At 38.7% G+C, this 20,041-nt stretch overlaps 1 protein-coding gene and 1 long non-coding RNA gene across 5 annotated transcripts in view; one reads left to right on the forward strand and one right to left on the reverse strand.

Annotated features, from left to right (window-relative positions):
• Positions 1-982: 982 nt before the first annotated feature.
• Positions 983-19,732, forward strand: LOC128149880 (uncharacterized). Its single transcript, XR_008237891.1, has 4 exons — positions 983-1,083; positions 10,979-11,033; positions 18,776-18,891; positions 19,221-19,732. It is a non-coding gene; the product is annotated as an uncharacterized LOC128149880 (long non-coding RNA).
• The window catches only part of CDKAL1 (CDK5 regulatory subunit associated protein 1 like 1), a 432,072-nt gene continuing 417,541 nt past the window's right edge, over positions 5,511-20,041 (reverse strand). For all 4 annotated transcript variants that reach the window (XM_052805186.1, XM_052805237.1, XM_052805157.1 and 1 more), the window contains one exon: positions 5,511-9,739. In XM_052805186.1, the coding sequence (XP_052661146.1) occupies positions 9,533-9,739 (207 nt within the window). In that variant the 3' untranslated portion in view covers positions 5,511-9,532. The remainder of the gene's footprint in view (positions 9,740-20,041) is intronic.

Here is a 20,041-nt window from a genome sequence, read left to right on the forward strand (position 1 = left end):
ATAAAAAAAAAAAAAAAAAAAATAGAAAAGTGAGCAAAATACTGTAACTGGCCTTTTCACGGATAAAACTCTTAAAATGTAGCTTACTTTAAAATCATACTGCATCACAGAATATGGTTATTTAAAATTCTTCCTTTGCTTAGGTCTTTGTATTATTTACAGCTTGTCCCGTATTGACAATTACAAGGTATGGGAAGAACCGTCTATAGCCTTCCTTCTTCATAAGGCCAAAAATTCTGCTTTCCAACTAACTCTGAAGTGCCTAAGAAAAGAGGAGAAAAGTTTTATGCTTGATTTGGCCATCACACCAGCTTGCTTCTACTGCCTGAAACATGAATAGCATATCTAGATAACTGAACTCTGACAACTGGAAAATCAGACTAGTTAGTACGCTGTCATTTTTTTTAAGCAAGGAGACCTTGTCAATTCTACCTGTCAAGTGAGTTTGGGCCAGATTGTTAAACATTTCCAGAAAACAGAATAAAATATGTTCCCTCCATGGAGCAGACTTTCATTTACTTTCCTTGCTCACAAGCACACCATTAGACACCACAGTGCAAGACTGTCCACAGGACTAGACTTCATTACTGAAACTATTCCAGGTCTTCTGCTCGAGCTACTGCTGTGAATGGGAATCACTAGAACTTTAGTTTCATGGATTTCCTGGCAGATAAGATAGTACTTACCAGTTGCCTCAGCTTTCCTACATTTGCACCAATATGAAGTACAATTGGCAGTAACCCAATTTCATTATTCTTAGTTAGAGGAGTCAATAAGTGTGGAAAGAGAAATTAAATGGGCAGCTAATCAACACAAAAATCAGATATTCTGAGGCCAAGAAAGTGTTTATATGCTGATGACTCATCTTTTGCAGCAGTGTTTGCAGCAGTGTATGCAGCAAGAACAGGAAATACACTATTGAACTCTCTTATGACAACTTTGATGTGAAAGGCTGAAATAGCTTGTTGTCCCTGCTGTGATTCAGAAAGCTGGAACCATAATCCTGGATTCCTGCAGAACATACAAGTGCTTCCGAGCTCATTAAAGGACATCAGAGAATACAAGGCTTCTGCAGGATACATGGTAAGTAAATGCCTTTCAAAGACTATGAAAAGAAACGCAGGTGACAAAAGGCTGGCCCTGGAAGCCCTGCCGCTGTTTGACATACAATGTGTCTAAGGCTCATCCACCTCTACAGTGGCAAACTGCTGCTGCTACGAGGTAAGGAAAGAGAAATGTTCCTCCATCCTTCTACAGTGGCATGAAAACTTACTATGTTTGATAGCGATTTTACTTCTTGTTTTAAACCTACTAACCCAAACGCAGAGTTCACATTGGAACACAGCTGATAACTATTCTAGAACAAACTTTCTGAACTCAGAAACTGCAATTTACTACAACCTTTCATGAATATTTGTACAGAGGCACAAGACAGCCACTTCTTTACAAAGTCTAGGAACTTCCTCTTATCTGATCTTTATTATGTTTTTCTTCTTGCGTAGCAGAGGTTCCATAGAGGAGGTGGTGACAGCAATGTATAATACTACTGTCCTGCAGTGGTAATTCTTACAGTAGATATATGCGGGGGGAAAGCTATGAAATTATCTGTGTGCCTGATTTTAACGTCACTATAAATTGCTAAAAACTGAAAATTTATCAGTGGATTTAGAGTAGTTAGCTTCAACAATTTTCAGTATGCAATCCTGGTAAATCTGTAGGTAGACACAGTAAATATAGCAAACTGACTGCCAGTTAGGCTTCATTTTCTTGGTCCCCTTAGTAGTGCTCCACAGGCCTACTGAAAACTTCCAGTTCAGATTCAAATCAATATAAAAATTAATCCCGTCCCCCTACAAGTAAGGTGCTGGTTGATTCAGGCTCACAGGTGATTTAACAAAACACAAACAAGCTTCATCTTAAAAATAAAAGTGAATGATTTTGTTCAGTATTATTTCAGAGTCAGATAAAATTGTTTTAGGAACAAGAACATGTGTTTGCAGAAAAAAAAAAAAAACCAAAGAAAACTAAATCAAAACAAGAAGGTCTCTCTTTTTAGAGCTGAATGGGAAGGAGATATGGAAGTGCAGGAGGTTCACATTTGTACCAAATAATCTGTTTCTCACAAAGCCAAAGCTGTTAACTGCTGTTAGGCTCCCTTTTATCCTTCTGCTGGAGACTGTCATTCAGATTGCCCTTTCTGCCTACTAAACAATTCAAGCAGGACAGAAGCAAATTAATGCTGCTGCAGCATAGCCAAGCTGCTATCTGTCTTTTTTTATTTCCTTAATATTACCGTAATACTTGGAGATTACGCTGTCCCTTGAGTGGGAACATCCTTCCCTCCGTTATTGGTTACCTGTGTGGTTGACTCGGTAACTTGCTCACTTGTTTCCTTCTGCTGTCTCATACTAATACTCTGCAGACCATGTCACACATGGGCCTTTATAATCCCTTGTATAGAGATCTTGTAGCTAATGATTGCTAGATGTTGACTTTTACGGCTCATAAAGCCACTAGCGGATATCAAATTTAATACGTTCAACTGACATCGATGTATTTATCTCTTGGTTCGAATTACTACATTTCTGGGGTTTGCAAGGTTAAAAATAATATAGCACAACAGAAGAGGTCTTTTAATACCTCTTACTAGCAAATGGGAGTTTCTGATAAAACCCAAAGGCTACGGCAACCAGACGCTACACAGTTAAAGGAGAGACACTGCAACGCAATGGCTTCCAAACATTGATACCTCTGACAAATCAGCTCCACAGGAGAAGCAGCACTCTTGTTTTCAGGGAAGCAGCCACCATGCTCAGACTAATACTTATCCTTCTGAAGACACATCATCTTCCATAAAACAAGAGGAGGTGCCGAGACCTTGGGCAAAGCAGCTGGAAGAAAGGATAAGAGAGAATGTAGGCTCACAGAGAAGGAATGGAATGGAGGTACTTAAAAAACAAATAGTCGAAGCTTGCAATCATTAAATAGCATGTATTATTTACTGAATGCCATTGGACTGAGGAAGTTTCTTTGCGGGTCACAGTTTACCCATTTTTCCTATGCTGCTATAAGAAATGTAATGTTTTGACAAAACAGGGTGAAAGGTGACAACTAGTTGGGAGTGCCCTGCTCCATAAAACTGTGTGTGCCCAACTTGCCATCAGAGGCCAGGTGAGCTAGACTGCTTTTCTCTGACTGTGATACTAGTGGCAGTAGCTAGCGTGGTGAGACAGACTGCTCTAACACAGCACAGTAACCCCAAGAGTTATGAGCAGTTGGGAAGGGTGTCTGTGCAGCAAAGCCTTCCAAGCACCGTAAAACAGTTTTACTCTTCAGATTATACTATAATGAGATCCTAACTATGCAAAGTCAAATTTCCCATGATGTCACAATTCCATCACATTAACTTCTCTCAGATCCCCAACTCACACTATGTGCCAAACAATCATGGCCCCTTTTTTGGTGTGTTTATCATCTCCAAGCTTCTCCTGTAATCTGTAACCCATTGCCAACTAACCATTTCTACACCAGTCCCCACAAACACCACCCAGGAAGGGAGTAGACACAATATTTTATGCTCAGTTGAGCACAACTAGCCTGTTCTCACACTCAATGACAGATGGGACATTTAAAGCACGCAAGTTGTAGGCACAAATCTGCATCATAATCTAGTCACCAGCATGGAATTTCACTCCATTACCTACAACCAGCATTCAGCAAACCATCCAAGGCAGATTGTTCTCTATAAAATATCATGTTAACAACACTTTTCAAGAGGAACGGCTATCATTGCTAAATAGTTTCCAATAAAATATCGTTGAAAAGATACTCAAATATTATTCTTTCTCCATTCATGGGATATGATTCACACACCCTGCCTCTCCCCCTCAGTGAAAAAAGAGCTAAATCACCACAATCAAAAAGCAGACTTTCCCCCTCTTGATCTGGTTAGCTTTTGCCAGGGGAATCTTCATCCCTCTGGAATGCAGATTAAGTATTTAGGAAAGAAGCAAAAGGTGCAAAGAAGAGATTTTGCATGTCACTGTACAGTATTTAGCTTCCTTCTGAACTGCTAATGCACTTCTCTGGTGATGCAGCTACTAAACAACACCCTCTTGTACTTAAACATATCTAGTCAAGGTTGGGTTTTTTTTCCTTTTCTTTTCCCTCTCCCTTCCCCCTCCTCTCCTCTCCTATTCAATGGTAGCTCTCTGCACATGGGGGGGATTTTCATACCTGGAATTCACATGTTAATAACTAGGACTCCGTGAAAAAGTTCAGCTGTGAATACCAGGTATATGATGTTGCACTGGCTGCTGGTTTTTTTAGTACTGCATATACCTGCACATCTTAGTCTCCATTACTGCTGTACTTCAATCTGCCCTAGTACATGTAATTTAGTCACGCTGGATTTTTCCAGCAGTACATAAGAAATGCAGTTTACTCTGAATGATAATACAAGAGGGAGCAACTAATGATTACAGGTAGAGAAAGACAAGGATGCACAAAGACAGATCTTATGATCTATTTTAGGTGATGATGTAGCTCTCATTGTTGCATAAAAGTTTCTCATGATGTTTGATCATCACACCACCTTCATCAACGGACCACGTATCTTTACCTTCCTCTTTCTTACCTTCCTTTCCTAAGAGGATCACATGGAAACTTAAACACGTTATCTAACTGTTCTTTAAACTCTTGAAATTGATAAAGGAGATTTGAATGAGAAGAAAGTTAGGGAACGGAGAGAAGCCTATGCAGATAGTGAAAAGGTGTAAGAGAGAGGTGTGGAACAGAGAACCAAAGAGATCCAAAGATCTTTTCTGCCATCAGCTTGACTACCTTTTTGACTGGAACACAGGCACTTCCATGACTTTTCAAACAGCCAACTTGTCACAACATAGCACAAGGAGACCTACAGCATAAACGATCCAAATCCATAACCACAGCTTCCCAAGTAGGAGTTAACAGATACCAGCAGGTGCAGGGACATGATTATTTGTTACAATTTTTTTTTTTAATTGGGCTTCTTTAAAATAAAAATAGGACTATTCATAATTCGTCTCCCCTCCACCAGCTACTGAAGCACCTTCATTGAAAGAAAAAAGCATTCACTTCAATGTTAAGTGCATGCATGAATGAAATATGCAACTAAAAGACATTTAATGATATTTGCACAAATGCTTTCCTGCAATCATTCTAATTTTAATTATCTAGTGGATGAACCCTGCCTCTGAACAAATCAAAGGGTGCTTTAAAAACAGTCCCAAACTCCGCGGGCTGGGTCTCCTAGTTCAAACCTGCTTTGCAGCTTTTGCACTAATATTTTCCATTTTGCACCCTAGCTTACAGCCTCTCAATTTCTTCCTCTGTTTTTGATTTCTAAATGCTCTTTGTTTCTATCTATATAATCAAACACAGTGCACTCAAAATAAAACATGGTTTATAAGTATGTGAAAACAGAATTCAGGAAAGTTGCAAGCAATTTTTCCAGCAAAAAATACTACATGTTCAAAAATACATAAATAAAGATTTTAATAAGCCTCACACAAACAAGCACATGCCTACTCATTCCTCCAAATTCTCAGAGCTCTTGCATAAGACTTCTTTTATATTTGTCTTAGTTCCTGAAGTTACACACATCTTAAAGTTAAAAAAGATAGACTTGTTAATAACACACAAATGTTCGTAGACATAACATCTTTACAGATATCCTCTGTGAGCAGATCAAGCCACTCTCCATATGTATTTAAATGTAGTGGAAGGCTGGAGTTTTTAAGTTGTCAGATCTGTGCCTGGGTAAGAGGGGCTCTATTTTCACTTTTTGAGCAGTGAGAGATTAGCAGCTTGAAATCACTTTGACAGTTTCAGTTACTCTATTGCATACCGCAGGGAATGTTAATTCCAACCTGTGAAATTGTAATTGCTTCTCAAGAAGAGCAGAAGGATTCTGGGTAATGGCCACAGCCAAGCTCAATGTCAGAGTTGCCAGTTGCTGCCACTTCAGATATTACTTGCTGTTATTCAAAAACCACTCCAGCTTTCCATAAGGGAAGTTGAACTGGGGAGTGAAACTAAATTAACAGAAGCTGTCAGATGTTCAGAGATGTGCAGGCAATGATGTGATAGAGGTGGATGAACTCTCCTCAAAAGGTACCTTCTTCTTCTTTCTCTCTCCTGCTTTATAGAACGAGCTTTACAGAGACCACGTTTTTTATTTCATATTCTTTTTCTAACAAGTATACCATTAATAGAAAGCTAGAATGAAAAGATTAAATGACAAAGTCCTCCAGCATCCAAACCCACGCACAAGGAGGACATAAAAAGTGTGCACTTAATGTTGTTCAGAAGAGATTTAAGATGTCTTTGCTATTCAAGTCTTGTGGTTTGCAAGATTCCTCACTGAAAACAGCCAAAGAGAACTCAGAGCTACCACAGACATTTCAGAAAAATAGTTGAGGCTTCCTTGGTACCAAAAGGAAATTAGATTCTTTTTTGCTTTGAAAAAAACCAGGCATTGAATGTAGATTGCTTATTAGCAGACACATTCTCTAGTGATGAGTGTGTTCACCCACGTGTAAGAGTGAGATCAATTGACCGTGGGGAAACTTCTCCTGCAATGACCTCATTAACTTGGGAGTGCAGTAGATTTCTCATCCACCCTCGTGGCTTGCAAAGAGACAATACTTGGTGGAAGTAGGCCTCAAACATAATGCTGACGTAAAAATTGAAAACATCACCTGGCATGGCAGTTAGAAGCATTCAGGGAGCCAGACGGGAGCAAAAATCATAGGTCAAATGTGTTCAGGTCAACCCCTTCCATGAAGCAGATACACTTCTACAATTCACTCTATACTCACTGAGGTTTCCCAGCAGCCTTCAACAACAGCCTCAAGCAGCATGCAGTTTGGGTTTTGCCTGAAGGTCCAGATGAGCTGTTTGACCAGAATTGACTTGTTCAGCTCAGTGGCTTTGAAAGCTTTAGTTGTAAATAAACAGGAGCAAATGACAAACACTCCACTGCTCTACAATACAAAGTGTCAAAAAGCCCTCTCAAAATCTAAAGGAAGATAATAAAATACTTGATAAACAACACTTCCTACTCACTGGGTTAAAGCTCAGTTTAAGAATACACTGCATCTGTGGGCAATGACATTTACAGAGTCTTCTTCACCCTCTTTCTGTATATTGCATTATTTCTAAGAAAATAAGCTGGTCCCATTAAAGCCAATGATGCACAGAATCTAAATCACAAGCTTCGTAAATCTCTAACAGCTGATGCAATGAGTCTGTAATTGCTATGATTAGATAAGCTAGAGTGGCTGACAGAGAGAGTGCTAGAGGCACAGAACATATCTGCATAGTTTATTCCCATCAAATGCAAAAATTTGGCTCAGATATAATGATTTTGTCAACTCATAGTTTTCCTGAAAATCTTGTGATATATGGTACTTTCCTGAAAATTTCCGCTCCCAGAGTCAAGTGGGGTTTTTTTGAATATTTCAGATTTGTTAGAAATGTAACTTACTGATTGTTACATATTCCTGGTTGTAAAGAAAAGCCTGAAAAAAAAACCCAAGCAGAAGCTAATCAAGAGCACAGGTTTTTTAAAAAATCTCATGAGTTTTGAGTCTTGGCTCATGACCTTCAGTGGTTGCAATAAGCACTATAATACTCAAGTCATTACACACCTAATTTCCTGAAGACAGTTACATTTGTTGCTATAATTTACAAGCTGTACTGAAAGCATCATGGTGGAACTTCCTGATTAATTGTCTGTAACTACTAGGAATCCTCATTTTATAAAGTACAAAGCATCCTTCCTAGGAAATTATTCATCTGCACTGTAGAGCCACTGTACTGGCTTTGGCTAGGGTAGAGTTAATTTTCTTCATTGTAGCTAGTATGGGGCTATGTTCTGGATTTGTGACCCAACCAGTGGTGATAACACGGGTGTGTTTCAGCTGTTGCTGAGCAGTGCTTGCACAGCGTCAAGGCCTTTTCTGTTTCTCACACTGCCCTGCCAGTGAGGAGGCTGGGGAGGCACAAGGAGTTGGGAGGGGACACAGCTGGGACAGCTGACCCCAACTGACCCAAGGGATGTTCCAGACCATAGGACGTCATGCTCAGCATGTAAAGTTGGGGGAAGGAGGAGGAAGGGGGGGACATTCAGAGTGATGGCTTACCAAGTGACCATTAGGCGTGATGGAGCCCTGCTTTCCTGGAGATGGCTGAACACCTGCCTGCCCATGGGAAGTGGGGAATGAATTCCTTGTTCTGCTTTGCTTGTGCGTGGCTTTTGCTTTGCCTATTAAACTGTCTTTATCTCAACCCGCAAGCTTTCTCCTTTTTACTCTTCCAATTCTCTCCCCCATCCCACCAGGGGGGGAGTGAGCAAGCGGCTCTGTGTTAGCTGCCTACCAGGCTTAAACCACAACAGCCACGTAGGCAGCTCAGCTCCGTCTGTGCTGGGTACAACACAAACATAGTAAAAAACCCCAACAAACAGTTCCTGCTCTTAAGATTTTAAACAGACTTTTTAAAGTTTGGCTGAAGATCCAGAAAGGTGACAAGGCATGAACGAATGAACAATATCATGCAGACAGCTTCTGGCAGAACTGGGCACAGAGTCCAGTCCCTGACTGACCAGCACAATCTCAAGATGTGTGGAGATCCTGTCATGACAAAAATGGCTTGAAGAAATAATTAGAAATTTGCAGTGTGCAAAATGTAACCTCCCCACTAACAAAGCAATATTGTCTTATACACAGTATGATCCAATGCACAGCTAATACGAGATTCACATGTAGGTCTCTGAGCATTATACTAAATCTATAGAGACTGTATTAAATCAATCTTTTAACAGAACTCTACCACCAGAACTCCATCTTCCCATCCAATGATAAAAACCCAATACCTTTAAAACTATTTCTATGTAAAAAATAATTCTTGTATTAACAAAGCCTAGTAACACATTGTGAAGTAGAGAGAGGCAAGATGGAAGGACAAAAATTCTTTCAGACATGACAGCAAAATAAATAGCAACAAATGACAAACTTTAATGGCCCAGCAGTGTTTGATTCTAATGCAGAGAGACACATATCAAACCATCACACTGCATTAAGCAAAATTTTTAAGAAAGCTTTAAATGTTCTGCCTATAAAAGATTACCAACATCACTCAATGGAAAGATCTCTTATAAACCTCATGAGTTTCCTGCATGCAATTTTACCTGCTACAGCAGTTATGAAAAGAGTAAGCAATGCAAACATTGCATCATTTTAGAACAAAGAGGAAAGATGCAACAAACTGTTCTGCCAATCAAGGATCTCAAATTTTGGCAAGATAGATCTCCCTAGAGCTTATTAACATTCCTATGGATGGCAGGAAAGGCATAGGGTGAGTACAAATTATTGCCCAATTTATATTAGCGCTTTTAAAAAAAAAAAAGAAAAAAGAATTTTTGGTAAAAGTATTTCCTTTGAAGATTTTAAACAGCAGTTTTATTGTTTTCATAAAAGCCTCATTCAGTTCACAGTTCTGTTTTCATTCCTCCGTAGTAAAACATAACAAGAACTGCCAGTAGAGCCAGGCTGACAGACAGTATCTTCAGTCCACCTCCTTCTTGTTGCCATGGGAGCTGCAAAGCCATCCAGGAGCTGAGCGGTGTTTTCACTGGGCTTTCAGCAGAAGGGTGGGCTTTCCACTTCGTGCCGTTCTGTGGTGCATGTCTGAACTCCTGTGAAGAAACACACATATTAAGATTGAATCTGTGTTATGTGTTTCTGATTGTACATACCAAATACAGATAAAATCTCCTCTTTATATTGAGGTTCAAATTAATACCCCTTTTCAAGACAATTCAACCTGCACTGCATCGTCATCAGTTTTTCATACAGAAATCTTACCAATGTCATACAAAGTTAATCCTTCTAATGAAATTAACTGCCAAATCAATGAAGCTGTTAGCAACAGAAACAAATCTCCAGACCTCTATGTCATCAAAGAGAGTTTTTTGATGATGATTTTTTAATTTGTTTATTTTGCTGCTATCTCACTACTCTCTCATTTTTGGCTTCTTCAAAAGAAATGTCTAACCAGTGATAAAGGGGACCACAACACAACAATCCTTTGCACAGCAGGGCTCTTCTAAAGTCAATCATCGTCTCCTGGTGTGCCAGCTCAGTGGTGCTTGAAAATCCTCCCACAGGGCTTTTCCTTTCCCCTGACCCTCAGGAGGCAGCTGTGCTAAAACACTCACCTTCTCATTCAGCATATTGAATCCGAGTTCCCTGCTGCGCCTGCCATTACCATTCTCAACCTGACTGCAAGCACCAAGATAGCCCAGAATACGAGGACTTTTAACTGCAGGACAAGTTACAGATGTTGAGTCACTATTTCAGCAGAAAATCCAAGTGGAAAGAATAAGAAACTCTTCTCTTTTGCAACTTTGTTCAGTTCAGCATGCTAGCATTGTAGATACTCAAAAGGAAAAACGTCTATAAAAACTGTAATCTGGTGACATTTGCAAGAGGCAGAAGTGGTAAAGGTGTAATTAAGCAAGGGTGTAATGATCTTGCATCATAAGATTCAATATTTCTGTTCATCATTTCTTTTTTCCTCCCTCTATTTCAATAATCTCTTAGGAACTCGACTGAGCTTAGCTGGATTTTTAATTGGTTTGAAATTTTCCAGTTAAAAAAGGTTTTTGATTAATCCATTTTATTTTTTTTCCCTTCATGTTTCATGTAAAACAAGTCAGGGACCCAGAAAGTACCTATCTGGATAATCTTGTATTTCCAAGCAGCTGAAACAGCGTCACATCAAAATACAGACCAGATGACCGACTCCCTCTTTCACCAAATGTATTTCTGGGCAAACTCGAAGAAGTATCAAAGTTGCAAGAAAGGTGCCTGCCCATGAAAGTGTGACAGCACAATTCAAACTGTCTGTAACTGCCTCCTGTTTTCCATTTCAGGAATCAGATCCATTATAGCAACTGTAGAAGGAAAATAATGATTACTACTGGTTAGGTCAGTAAGCATCAAAGGGGCAAATGACAGCCTGGCTTAAATGCTATTCTAACATCTGAGGTATTGTTGATTTAGGCCACAATTGACACAGGCATAGGGTTACTGAGCAAGTGACCTATGAAATGAGGATGACTTCTTATATATACTGCACCCAGAAGACCATCAACCAGGTAAACAGAGGAAAGGAAACAGGTAAGCAAATTGGGGTATAGTTCTCCACAGTGTAAGGCACAATAACAACACTACTCCAGCCTATACTGTGCAGAATATGTTAGCTTCATCAAAAACTACAAAACTGCTTCACATTGTTAAGTTATTAATTACAATCAATTTGAAATTTTAGTAACTGGCCACAGCTATTTTATCCCCCCAAATCAAAGCTGATTAACCTTTGCCTGCAAAATGAATCAGAAACCATACAGCATTAAGGGTTTTTTTATATATGAATCAAAACTCATGTGTAATTTATTCTTTCTAGACGTTATAAAGCCTTTCTTTTCTTTGCAGGTCTCACAGATCTCTACCAAAATAAGGCACATAATTTATGGTCATGACCTGTTTTTGCATGTATCGTTGGTACGTTAACAGTAAGGCTAAGATGATTTAAACGAATGGATATGGCCGTAAAAATATCAATACAACCAAAGACTGATTTCTTCTTAAATTTAATTTTCACTGATTCATGACTTAAAATTTGGCTGACTACAGTCAGACTCCCAACTCCTTATTAAATATTTTTACACAGCTTGATAGTCAGTAAAGTCCTGAATATTTAGTTGTAGAAGACCAGATGCTACCCCTCAGAAAACAGATAAAAACAGATAAAAAGGGCCAGTACCTCATAAATGACTTTTTTTTGTAACTTTTTCCTCAATGCTCCTCTTGATGCTCAGCCTCAGTTCCTCTCTAACTGTCTCTGCAAGACTGGGGCTAGCCAGCAAAACACCCCAAACACAAGTTACAATTTGTAAAAAGTTTTGAGGGCCTTTTTTTTCGCCTTTACTAACAGTTAAATGCATCAGTGTTTCATGCATTCATTCATGTTCCTGTGCAGTAGTTTTCAGTAGTGATTTCACCGGCACTTCATTTCTGTTTTACAGTTTTTCTGTCTTCCAACATAAAACCAAATAGTCTCATCTTGTTGGTATAATTTTGATCATGAATAGCCTATACTGTTTTTCTGTTACCATATTGTTTTCCTAAACCTCTACTGCAACATGCAATGCATATGCATTAGGTAGTGCTGCATAGTGCTAGTAGGACAGACTGGCAAAAGAGATTTTAGCAAGGTTTACAAAGTTCTGGTGGTGGGGAACACCACTGTCCCCATGGCCAGTTGTCCTAGTGGTATTTCATCTAAGTCAGCCTGTAATGTTGCGAGGCCCATTTTCTTCCCTACTTTATAATATTTCCCATAAATTAGATGATTATACTAATACACTAAACCCATTTTTAATTTTCTTTCATAGATGAAATTTTTCTTTTACAGTATTTTACTAATATTAAAACTTAACTGGGTTGGAGGTACTATTCTCACAATTTCACTATGCTTTTGTTTTCATTCTTGTATTTTGAACTCTGATGCATTTGTTTCTACTGGTAGTCACATTTGCTAAACTGCTCAAAACTTTCAGATTTTCACAGTATCTCAGATCATATAAGATTGTCAAACAATTTAAACCAGAAGTTTTTCTTTCAACAGGTGCATTTGTGAAATACTACTACTATTACTTTGCTAACCTGAATTCTTTACAAATGTAACTGTTCTTTTATGGACAAAAAGATCACAACTTGCAAACTAAAGCGACCCTTTTCTTCAGATGTACTTCACAGGTTATCACTTAAAACACTACTGCATTTCTATTTGATGACGTGTATCTCTTCAGATGATCCTGCCAAGTATTTTCTTTCAAGAAAAGTAATGAATATGTTCATCTGATCCATATTTTCTCAGAACTATTCTCTAGTTTGCCCCAAAATTCTGTTTTGCAATACTGACACACGGGTAATATCACCATCTTCCTTGAAAATTTCCGTCATTATTGTCACAGAAGACGCATTTGTAAAAAAGGGTACATCTGGTTCCCCGCAACTGAAAGGCTCCTTTAGAAAATGGCAGTCTTTTGTCCCCCTCTGCAAATCGTACTGCAGCTTTTAAAACCAGGATAATCTCTCAGAGACACCTGCAGGTAGATGCCTCTTCCTAAGAGTCTGTCATGCAGCTCTGCAAGACACGGCACAAAACTCTCGCTGAGAAGAGGAAGAGCTCTGCTAAGCTGGCCGTGTTTTTGCGCTTTCTTAAGCCTGAGCTAAGGGCTGAGCGGCCCTCACTGAGTCTGGACAACAGTGACATGCCTGCCTGGAATATAATCAGTTCTTACTAACATACAATTATGATATGCTGTCCTAGTGAAAAACACTGTATATATATATATTTTTATTTGGGCAAAATGTTCTTCTGTAGGCTCCGTTTGAGGACCTAGCTTTCAGGTAAAGTATACAGTATATATTGTAGTGTACATTGCATGCACAGAGAAGGAGGGGAGAGGACGAACTTACAGAAACTAAAACTAAAATTAAGCCTTCTAGAGTAGACAAGGCAAATTACAAGAGCTGCTTTGGGCTGTCATATGAGCTTCTGAGTTTGCAATACCGTAGTGCTGTATTCTGAGATCCTCTCATATACGTTCTTTTCCCTAAAGCTTTCCATATACTGTGCCTTGAAGAGCTATCTAAGACACCTTCAGAAAAGATCTTGCATGTTTTGTGGGGAGGGGAGTTCTCCACAGAAAACCAAGTTTATTAGAGCTCTTTCATACACCTTTAGCGTCAAAAAACCTGGTTGGAGGCAAAGATCTCATTTGTTGAACTAGCAGTTACGCTGGTCCAATCCCTGTGTTCTCACTTTATAGAAATATTAATTCGGAAAGGCCCATATTTGTATCTCTAGATAAAATATTTGCAGTGCATTAGCTTTTCAAGAAAATCTTCAAGGCATTTTTGTAATATTCTGAACTGATATAACTGGTGATACTTACTACACACAATCACTAGTCAGAGTGCAAGTTTCTTGGGCTGAGCTCAGAAATCACACTTTTGTAGCTGCAAGACTTGGGAAGATTAGCGTAAGGATTAAGTTTAGTGGAATTTAGAACTAAATCCAAAGCCTCTTTTACCCAAAAATACTTGGAGGCAACCCTAAGGTAAAGAAGTTTCCAGAAATATGTGTTTATACTAATTTAAGTCTTGATAGGCCATAAACTCTTTGGTAGACTTGTTAACAGGGAGCATTGCTCTCACTAAAAAGGACTGCAACGAAGGAAAAGGTACTCTAAGATTTAAACCTATATACTATTAATCAAAATGAGGCAAAAAAGGGAAATTATCAAACTGAAATGCAAAGACAGACACTTTGAGCTAAGCATCTTGTATTTCCATAGAGGCAGCCTTTCATCTTGTTTTGGCAGCCACAAAGTAAACACAAGACTTTGCTAATAAGGTATAATATAAATTATTAAACCATCTAGTCTATGATCAAATGCATTTCTGATTATTTTTTGAATAATTCTGTCTTGACGACTGCCAGGAGTAATATATTTTGTGTACTCTTGCGCAGACCCATTGATTGCTGTCTTTCTGAAGCTCCAGTCCCAGACTTAAAATGCTGTGCATGAAAGAAATATATGATCACATCAAAACCTAAGCTTTGGCATCTGTCGATCACAGCCTAGCTTTTTGTAAGATCTCACTTCATGTTAGTCAACAAAGACATGAGAGCAACTCTTTAGCTCTGAGCTGAGTTTTTAATAGATTCAAAACATTTCTTACATGCAAATTTCTTTTATGGCTCAGGGGCACTGTTAGAGCTTGAAGTGTTAGCTAACTGCTGTGAAAAACTACTTGACTGAGCATATCTCAAGATAAATTAGACTTCTGAATTTTTTAGCCCGACCAAGTACATCTTACACACTTGTACTACTGGGTTTAAAAATATGGACTTTTATATAATCATGCACAAGTCTGTGTGACAAATTAAAAGAAAATATGTTAAAATATGCATTACATATCCTACTGCGCCATTTGAAACTCTGGGCTATTACACTTTGGAGGTATTTTTCATATTTAAAAAACAAACAGTTACTGAAGGTCACATAGATTACACATCCAAAAAATATGTAAATTAAATTTTATTGAATAGTTCCGGAAGACACATTTAATTCTGTAGGTATTAAAAGAGCTCCTTTGATTTATTACTTACAAAATTCTACCAGCCTTCTGCAAATGTGGAATGCTGATCTTAAAGTAGAAAATAAATGGCATACAAAATATTTTTTTCTAATGGAATTAACATGGTAATTCCCATAAGAAGCATCCCTGTGACCATGTATTCCAATGAATGCGCAGTGCTATGTTGTTAAGAGAAAATGCTGTCTACAAGCATGCTTGTGTCAGATGTTATCAGCTGCACACCATTCCAGGAATTCACTGATTCCAAATACACACGGAGTTTACTTACCCATTTTAAGAAATGGGAAACCTTGAAAAAATAAATAAAGCAGCCAGGCACTTTTGCAAAGGAATTTCATATTGCTGCTTCTTTTTGTGTACATATACACATATGTGTGTGATGTATGACTCTATGCTTTAATATATAAGTGAGGGGACAGAACTGAGCTGAAGGACAAATACAGATTTATTATGAATTTCTCAGTAAATGGTCAGAGTCTTAGCAATAATTAGGATTCTTAATCTGTTAACCCCAAATCATTACCACTGAAGTTATAGCAAGAAAATAAATTAATCAAAGCATCTTGTAAATAGCTGCAGTCACTAAAACTGTCTTACTGTCTGTCATAGGACCCTAGGATAATTTGGACTGCATCTGGTCCATCCTCCTGCTCAAAAAAGGGTCAGTTATGGCCTAGTTTGCTCAGGGGTTTAATTAGTTGGGCTGTGAAAACCTCCAAGGATGGAGACTGCACAGCCTCTCTAGGCCTTTGTTCCACTGCTTGACCATCTTCATGGGGAAAATGTTTCTCTTCCTATCCAGTCTGAACCTTTTGTTTCAACTTATGCCCACTATCTCTCATCCTCCCACATGCACCACTGTGAAGCACTTGGCTCGGTCTTCTCAATAACCTCCCCATAGACACTGGGGGAGCTTCTGTTAAGGTCTCCTGAAGCCACCCCTTCTCCAGGCTTGAACAAGCCTGGTCCCTCAGCCTCTCCTCACAGGCCAAGTGCTTCAGCCCCTCACCATCCCTGCGACCCTACGCTGAACTCGTTCCAGTTACCAATTCCTAATTTATATCAAGATCACAAAAAATGACCCAGTCAAGTCAGGTCAGCAATACTCCTAGCAGCTGGACCATGGTCAAATACAAACATAAACCACATTTAATAATGGGAGGATATAGAGATTGATTGGCCTTAAGCTCAGGTGCACCACATCTGACAGTTTCTTCCATGTTTGTCATCCCTTAGGGAGATCATCTTTAACTAGGGCCTACCCCTGACCTGCAGAGCAAGTCCACAACATCTTTTTTCTTTCCTAGTAACACTTGCATGATCTGTCTGATTCCTTTGGTCAGCGTAGAAAAAACACCTTTCCCATTACTCAACTACCTCTCACCTTGATTACTACTACAATCTCCTCCTGTCTGTCCTGTTTTCCTTCTACTTCTCCCCATTTCTCTCTTGCATCATCTGACCATATGGCCTCTCCTAATCAAAAAAAGCAAAGATGCCAATAGGAACACAGATTTGGAATGACATGCCATATCATGACTTTCTGTCCATGTCACAGACCCACCTCTGGAACATCCTCCTCCTACATTAACATTAAATTGAAACTTTAATATTCCCGTGTAAGAGTATAAGAGAAATCAATTCTTTCTCTGTAAGTTACTGTACCAGAACTTCCCACCATTACTGTAAGGCTCCACTGGTATTTTTCTTGGCAGACATCTCGCTGCTCTCTTCCATGTTCTTACTTAAGGGTAGGCCCTTGCCTACCTACTTCTTTTTCCTCCCCCAAATAGTCTTTAAGGATTATTCCCTCAATGAGCCCTCAAAATTCATAATGCAGTTAAAAGCTAGATGGAAGGCTGAGTAACTGGGGCTGATTAAATGACTTCCTTTTTGATGTACACTTTGAGGAGGAGGGAAACAACCAAAAAGATCAACTGACAAAAGAAACAAAAAGAAGAAAAACAAACAACCGAGAAAACACAAGCCAAAAACACCTCCAAAATGTTTAAAACACAGTCTTGTGCTGTTTTCCATTATACACACTTGTTTTAGCCTGTTTCTCTATATTTACCTATAAATGCTTCCAGCCAGGAGTTGACTCTTTTTTTTACATATTTGTATTTTGTGCTGCTATTAAACTTAGTGACTCAGTATCCTGCCACTACACAAATAATGCGTTGTCAAAATAACCTGTCATTCAAGGTCAGAAGCAACATTTTGAAAAATAAGTCAGTGTGATGTCTGGATTCTGAGCTTTTTTTTATTTTGTAATAAGGTGTGGGGTTTGTCAATCACTATGCCGGAAACAAGTGACATGCAAGCCAGCATTCCAGTCATGCACTTGCAACCACAAGAGAACTGACAGATCTTTTAAGCAGAAAAAGTTTGTGATTCAAAAATCACAGTTGTCCAAGTAATGACTTGAAATGAAGAATGAACCTAGCAGCACAATGTAGAAAAATTCAGGATGGGGATCTGTCACTATTTATCTCCCTGTACATAATACAGTTTTATGAAGGAGATGGCAGGTGCTTGCTCTGGGCACTCATCTGGTAATTAGTTGGCTAACAGACAAATCTGTTTCCTAGAGATCACAAGCACAGGCTTCATGGCTTTGAAAATACATTACAGTGAATTACAGGATGTACATTTACTTGTAATAACAGTACATACCATTTTTCAGTGTGCATATCATGGCCTGTCTTAGTAGATATCATTCCATAGGATTCCAGCTTGCTCCTTCTTTAAAGGATCATAGAGATTTTGTTGTTGTTGTTGTTGTTTTTTAAATAAGTATTTTAAGGTTATATTTACAATACAACAATTTTCCCAGTTTATTTTGTTGGATGATGAAAGAATGACAAAGAGCTAGCAGTATGTGAACGTTCAAAGACTGCTCTACAAATGAGATTATTAAATGAAATACGATATACTTTTTTTATAGCACAAGCCTTTAGAGACCATCACCTTTTTGCTTTTCTTTTAAATCTTGGAATAACAATGACAATTATATGGAGGTCAACGGTAGCTACAGGCAAAAGTACAAAAGGTTTCCATCAGAAAGAGTACCCCAGTAAAATGAATAGCTAGATCTGAAAATATATATTCATGCCACAAGAACCACCAATATAACTGAATGATATTCACATATCAACAGCGAAATGAAGAATACTGCTTTTACTTGGAAGTGAACTCTGAGTATATATTAAAACACTATCTTTAAGAGGAATTCTACACTCCCAGATGGTAGAAAGAATAAAATACTAAAAGCCTTTCTAACCATTGTTATTTGCAAAGAACACTCTGATAAATATCCAAGGAATAACTCAGGGGACAGTCTCTCTCAAAATCAGGAAAAGCTTTTAAAGATCTTTCACATCGAGCAAAGTAGAATAAACTGATATATGTACATATTCTTGGCTAAAGCCTTCCCCTTAATCCTAGAATATGTCATAATCCTGAATTTATGGTGTTTTCATTTATTCCTACAGAACCGAGCATTACAAATGGAATGTTCCAAGGAGTCTTCAACGTTGCATTATACAACAATCACAGAGACAAAGGATATGGCCCTTCTTACACTCCAACCTCACGGATAATTAACATGGTACAAAATAAGCATTTTTAATATTTAGGAATGATACTAGTTTCCAAAGTTTCAAATTCCATACCAGTAGGTAGCTGTGGGATCTATATGCCTCCCTCATTTTACAGGTAGAGAAACAAAGAAGATTAAAGTGTCTCCAGTGCCATAACGCAAGCCAGCAATCAGGTTTCTACAATTCCTGTCTCAGATTCCAGTTGTCACCAGAAGCCAACTTAGCCTCTAAAACCTTTTATCTCTGTCAAGTTTAAGTTTTAAATACATTTTCTTAAAGCTAGGCAATGCCTTAATATGTAGTCTCCTGACAATTTCTCTTACATTCATTTTCACAGACTTCTCTGTCCAGTATCAAATACCTCCAGTTCCTGGGACTGTAGATGCTCACGAAGCACAACTGGAATCAGACGTTGGCAAAAAGGAGCATTTCATGCAAGCCTGACATTTAACAGCTAATAAAGAGTGACTGATCTTGACCAACTTTGTGGGTTCAGTGATATCACAAAGGTTTTCTTTTCATATTGTCATGGCCTCTTTCATTTAAGCATCCTTAGTTGTTTTAGGAGGTCTCCCACAGTGCCAGTTAGCATACTTTTGAGCACCTGAGGGAGTGTCTTGAAATCTAAGCCTCCTTTTTAATTTCACACTCAGTCAAGTTCAACTGCAATTAATGGAGGACTCTCTCATGGAAACATCAAACAATGGTTACTTTCAGTGATTAGCAAGCCTAACTGCTCTAACACAATCTCTGTATCCCCAGTCTCTACGAATGATTCGTCAGCCCTTCTCCACAATAAAGATTACATGAGAAAAACCTTTCTTGGCTTGCTGTGTATTTTATGCTAGATAATCATGATAGCACCTTGGCGCTCTGTCTAAGACATCAAAGAACAGTAAGTATCCAATCTACAGGCTGTAACGAATATCTACCCTCAGGAGAGCATTTGTATCGTTCAGAGGGTGGTCTGACTAGACAATCAACTTCTGTCTCTGTAAGGGATTGAAGTGCATAAGCACGAACTTGCGCCCTATCATGCTCAAATACTGGCGATTTGTACCTCGGATGAGAGCCTCCAATGAATCCACTGGACCTCAGTCTTCTCCCACACAGGTTTTACATGGCGTTCGATCAGGTTATATCTGATAATCCCTAGGA

Source organism: Harpia harpyja, chromosome 1 (assembly GCF_026419915.1).
Source record: "Harpia harpyja isolate bHarHar1 chromosome 1, bHarHar1 primary haplotype, whole genome shotgun sequence".
NCBI lineage: Eukaryota > Metazoa > Chordata > Aves > Accipitriformes > Accipitridae > Harpia > Harpia harpyja.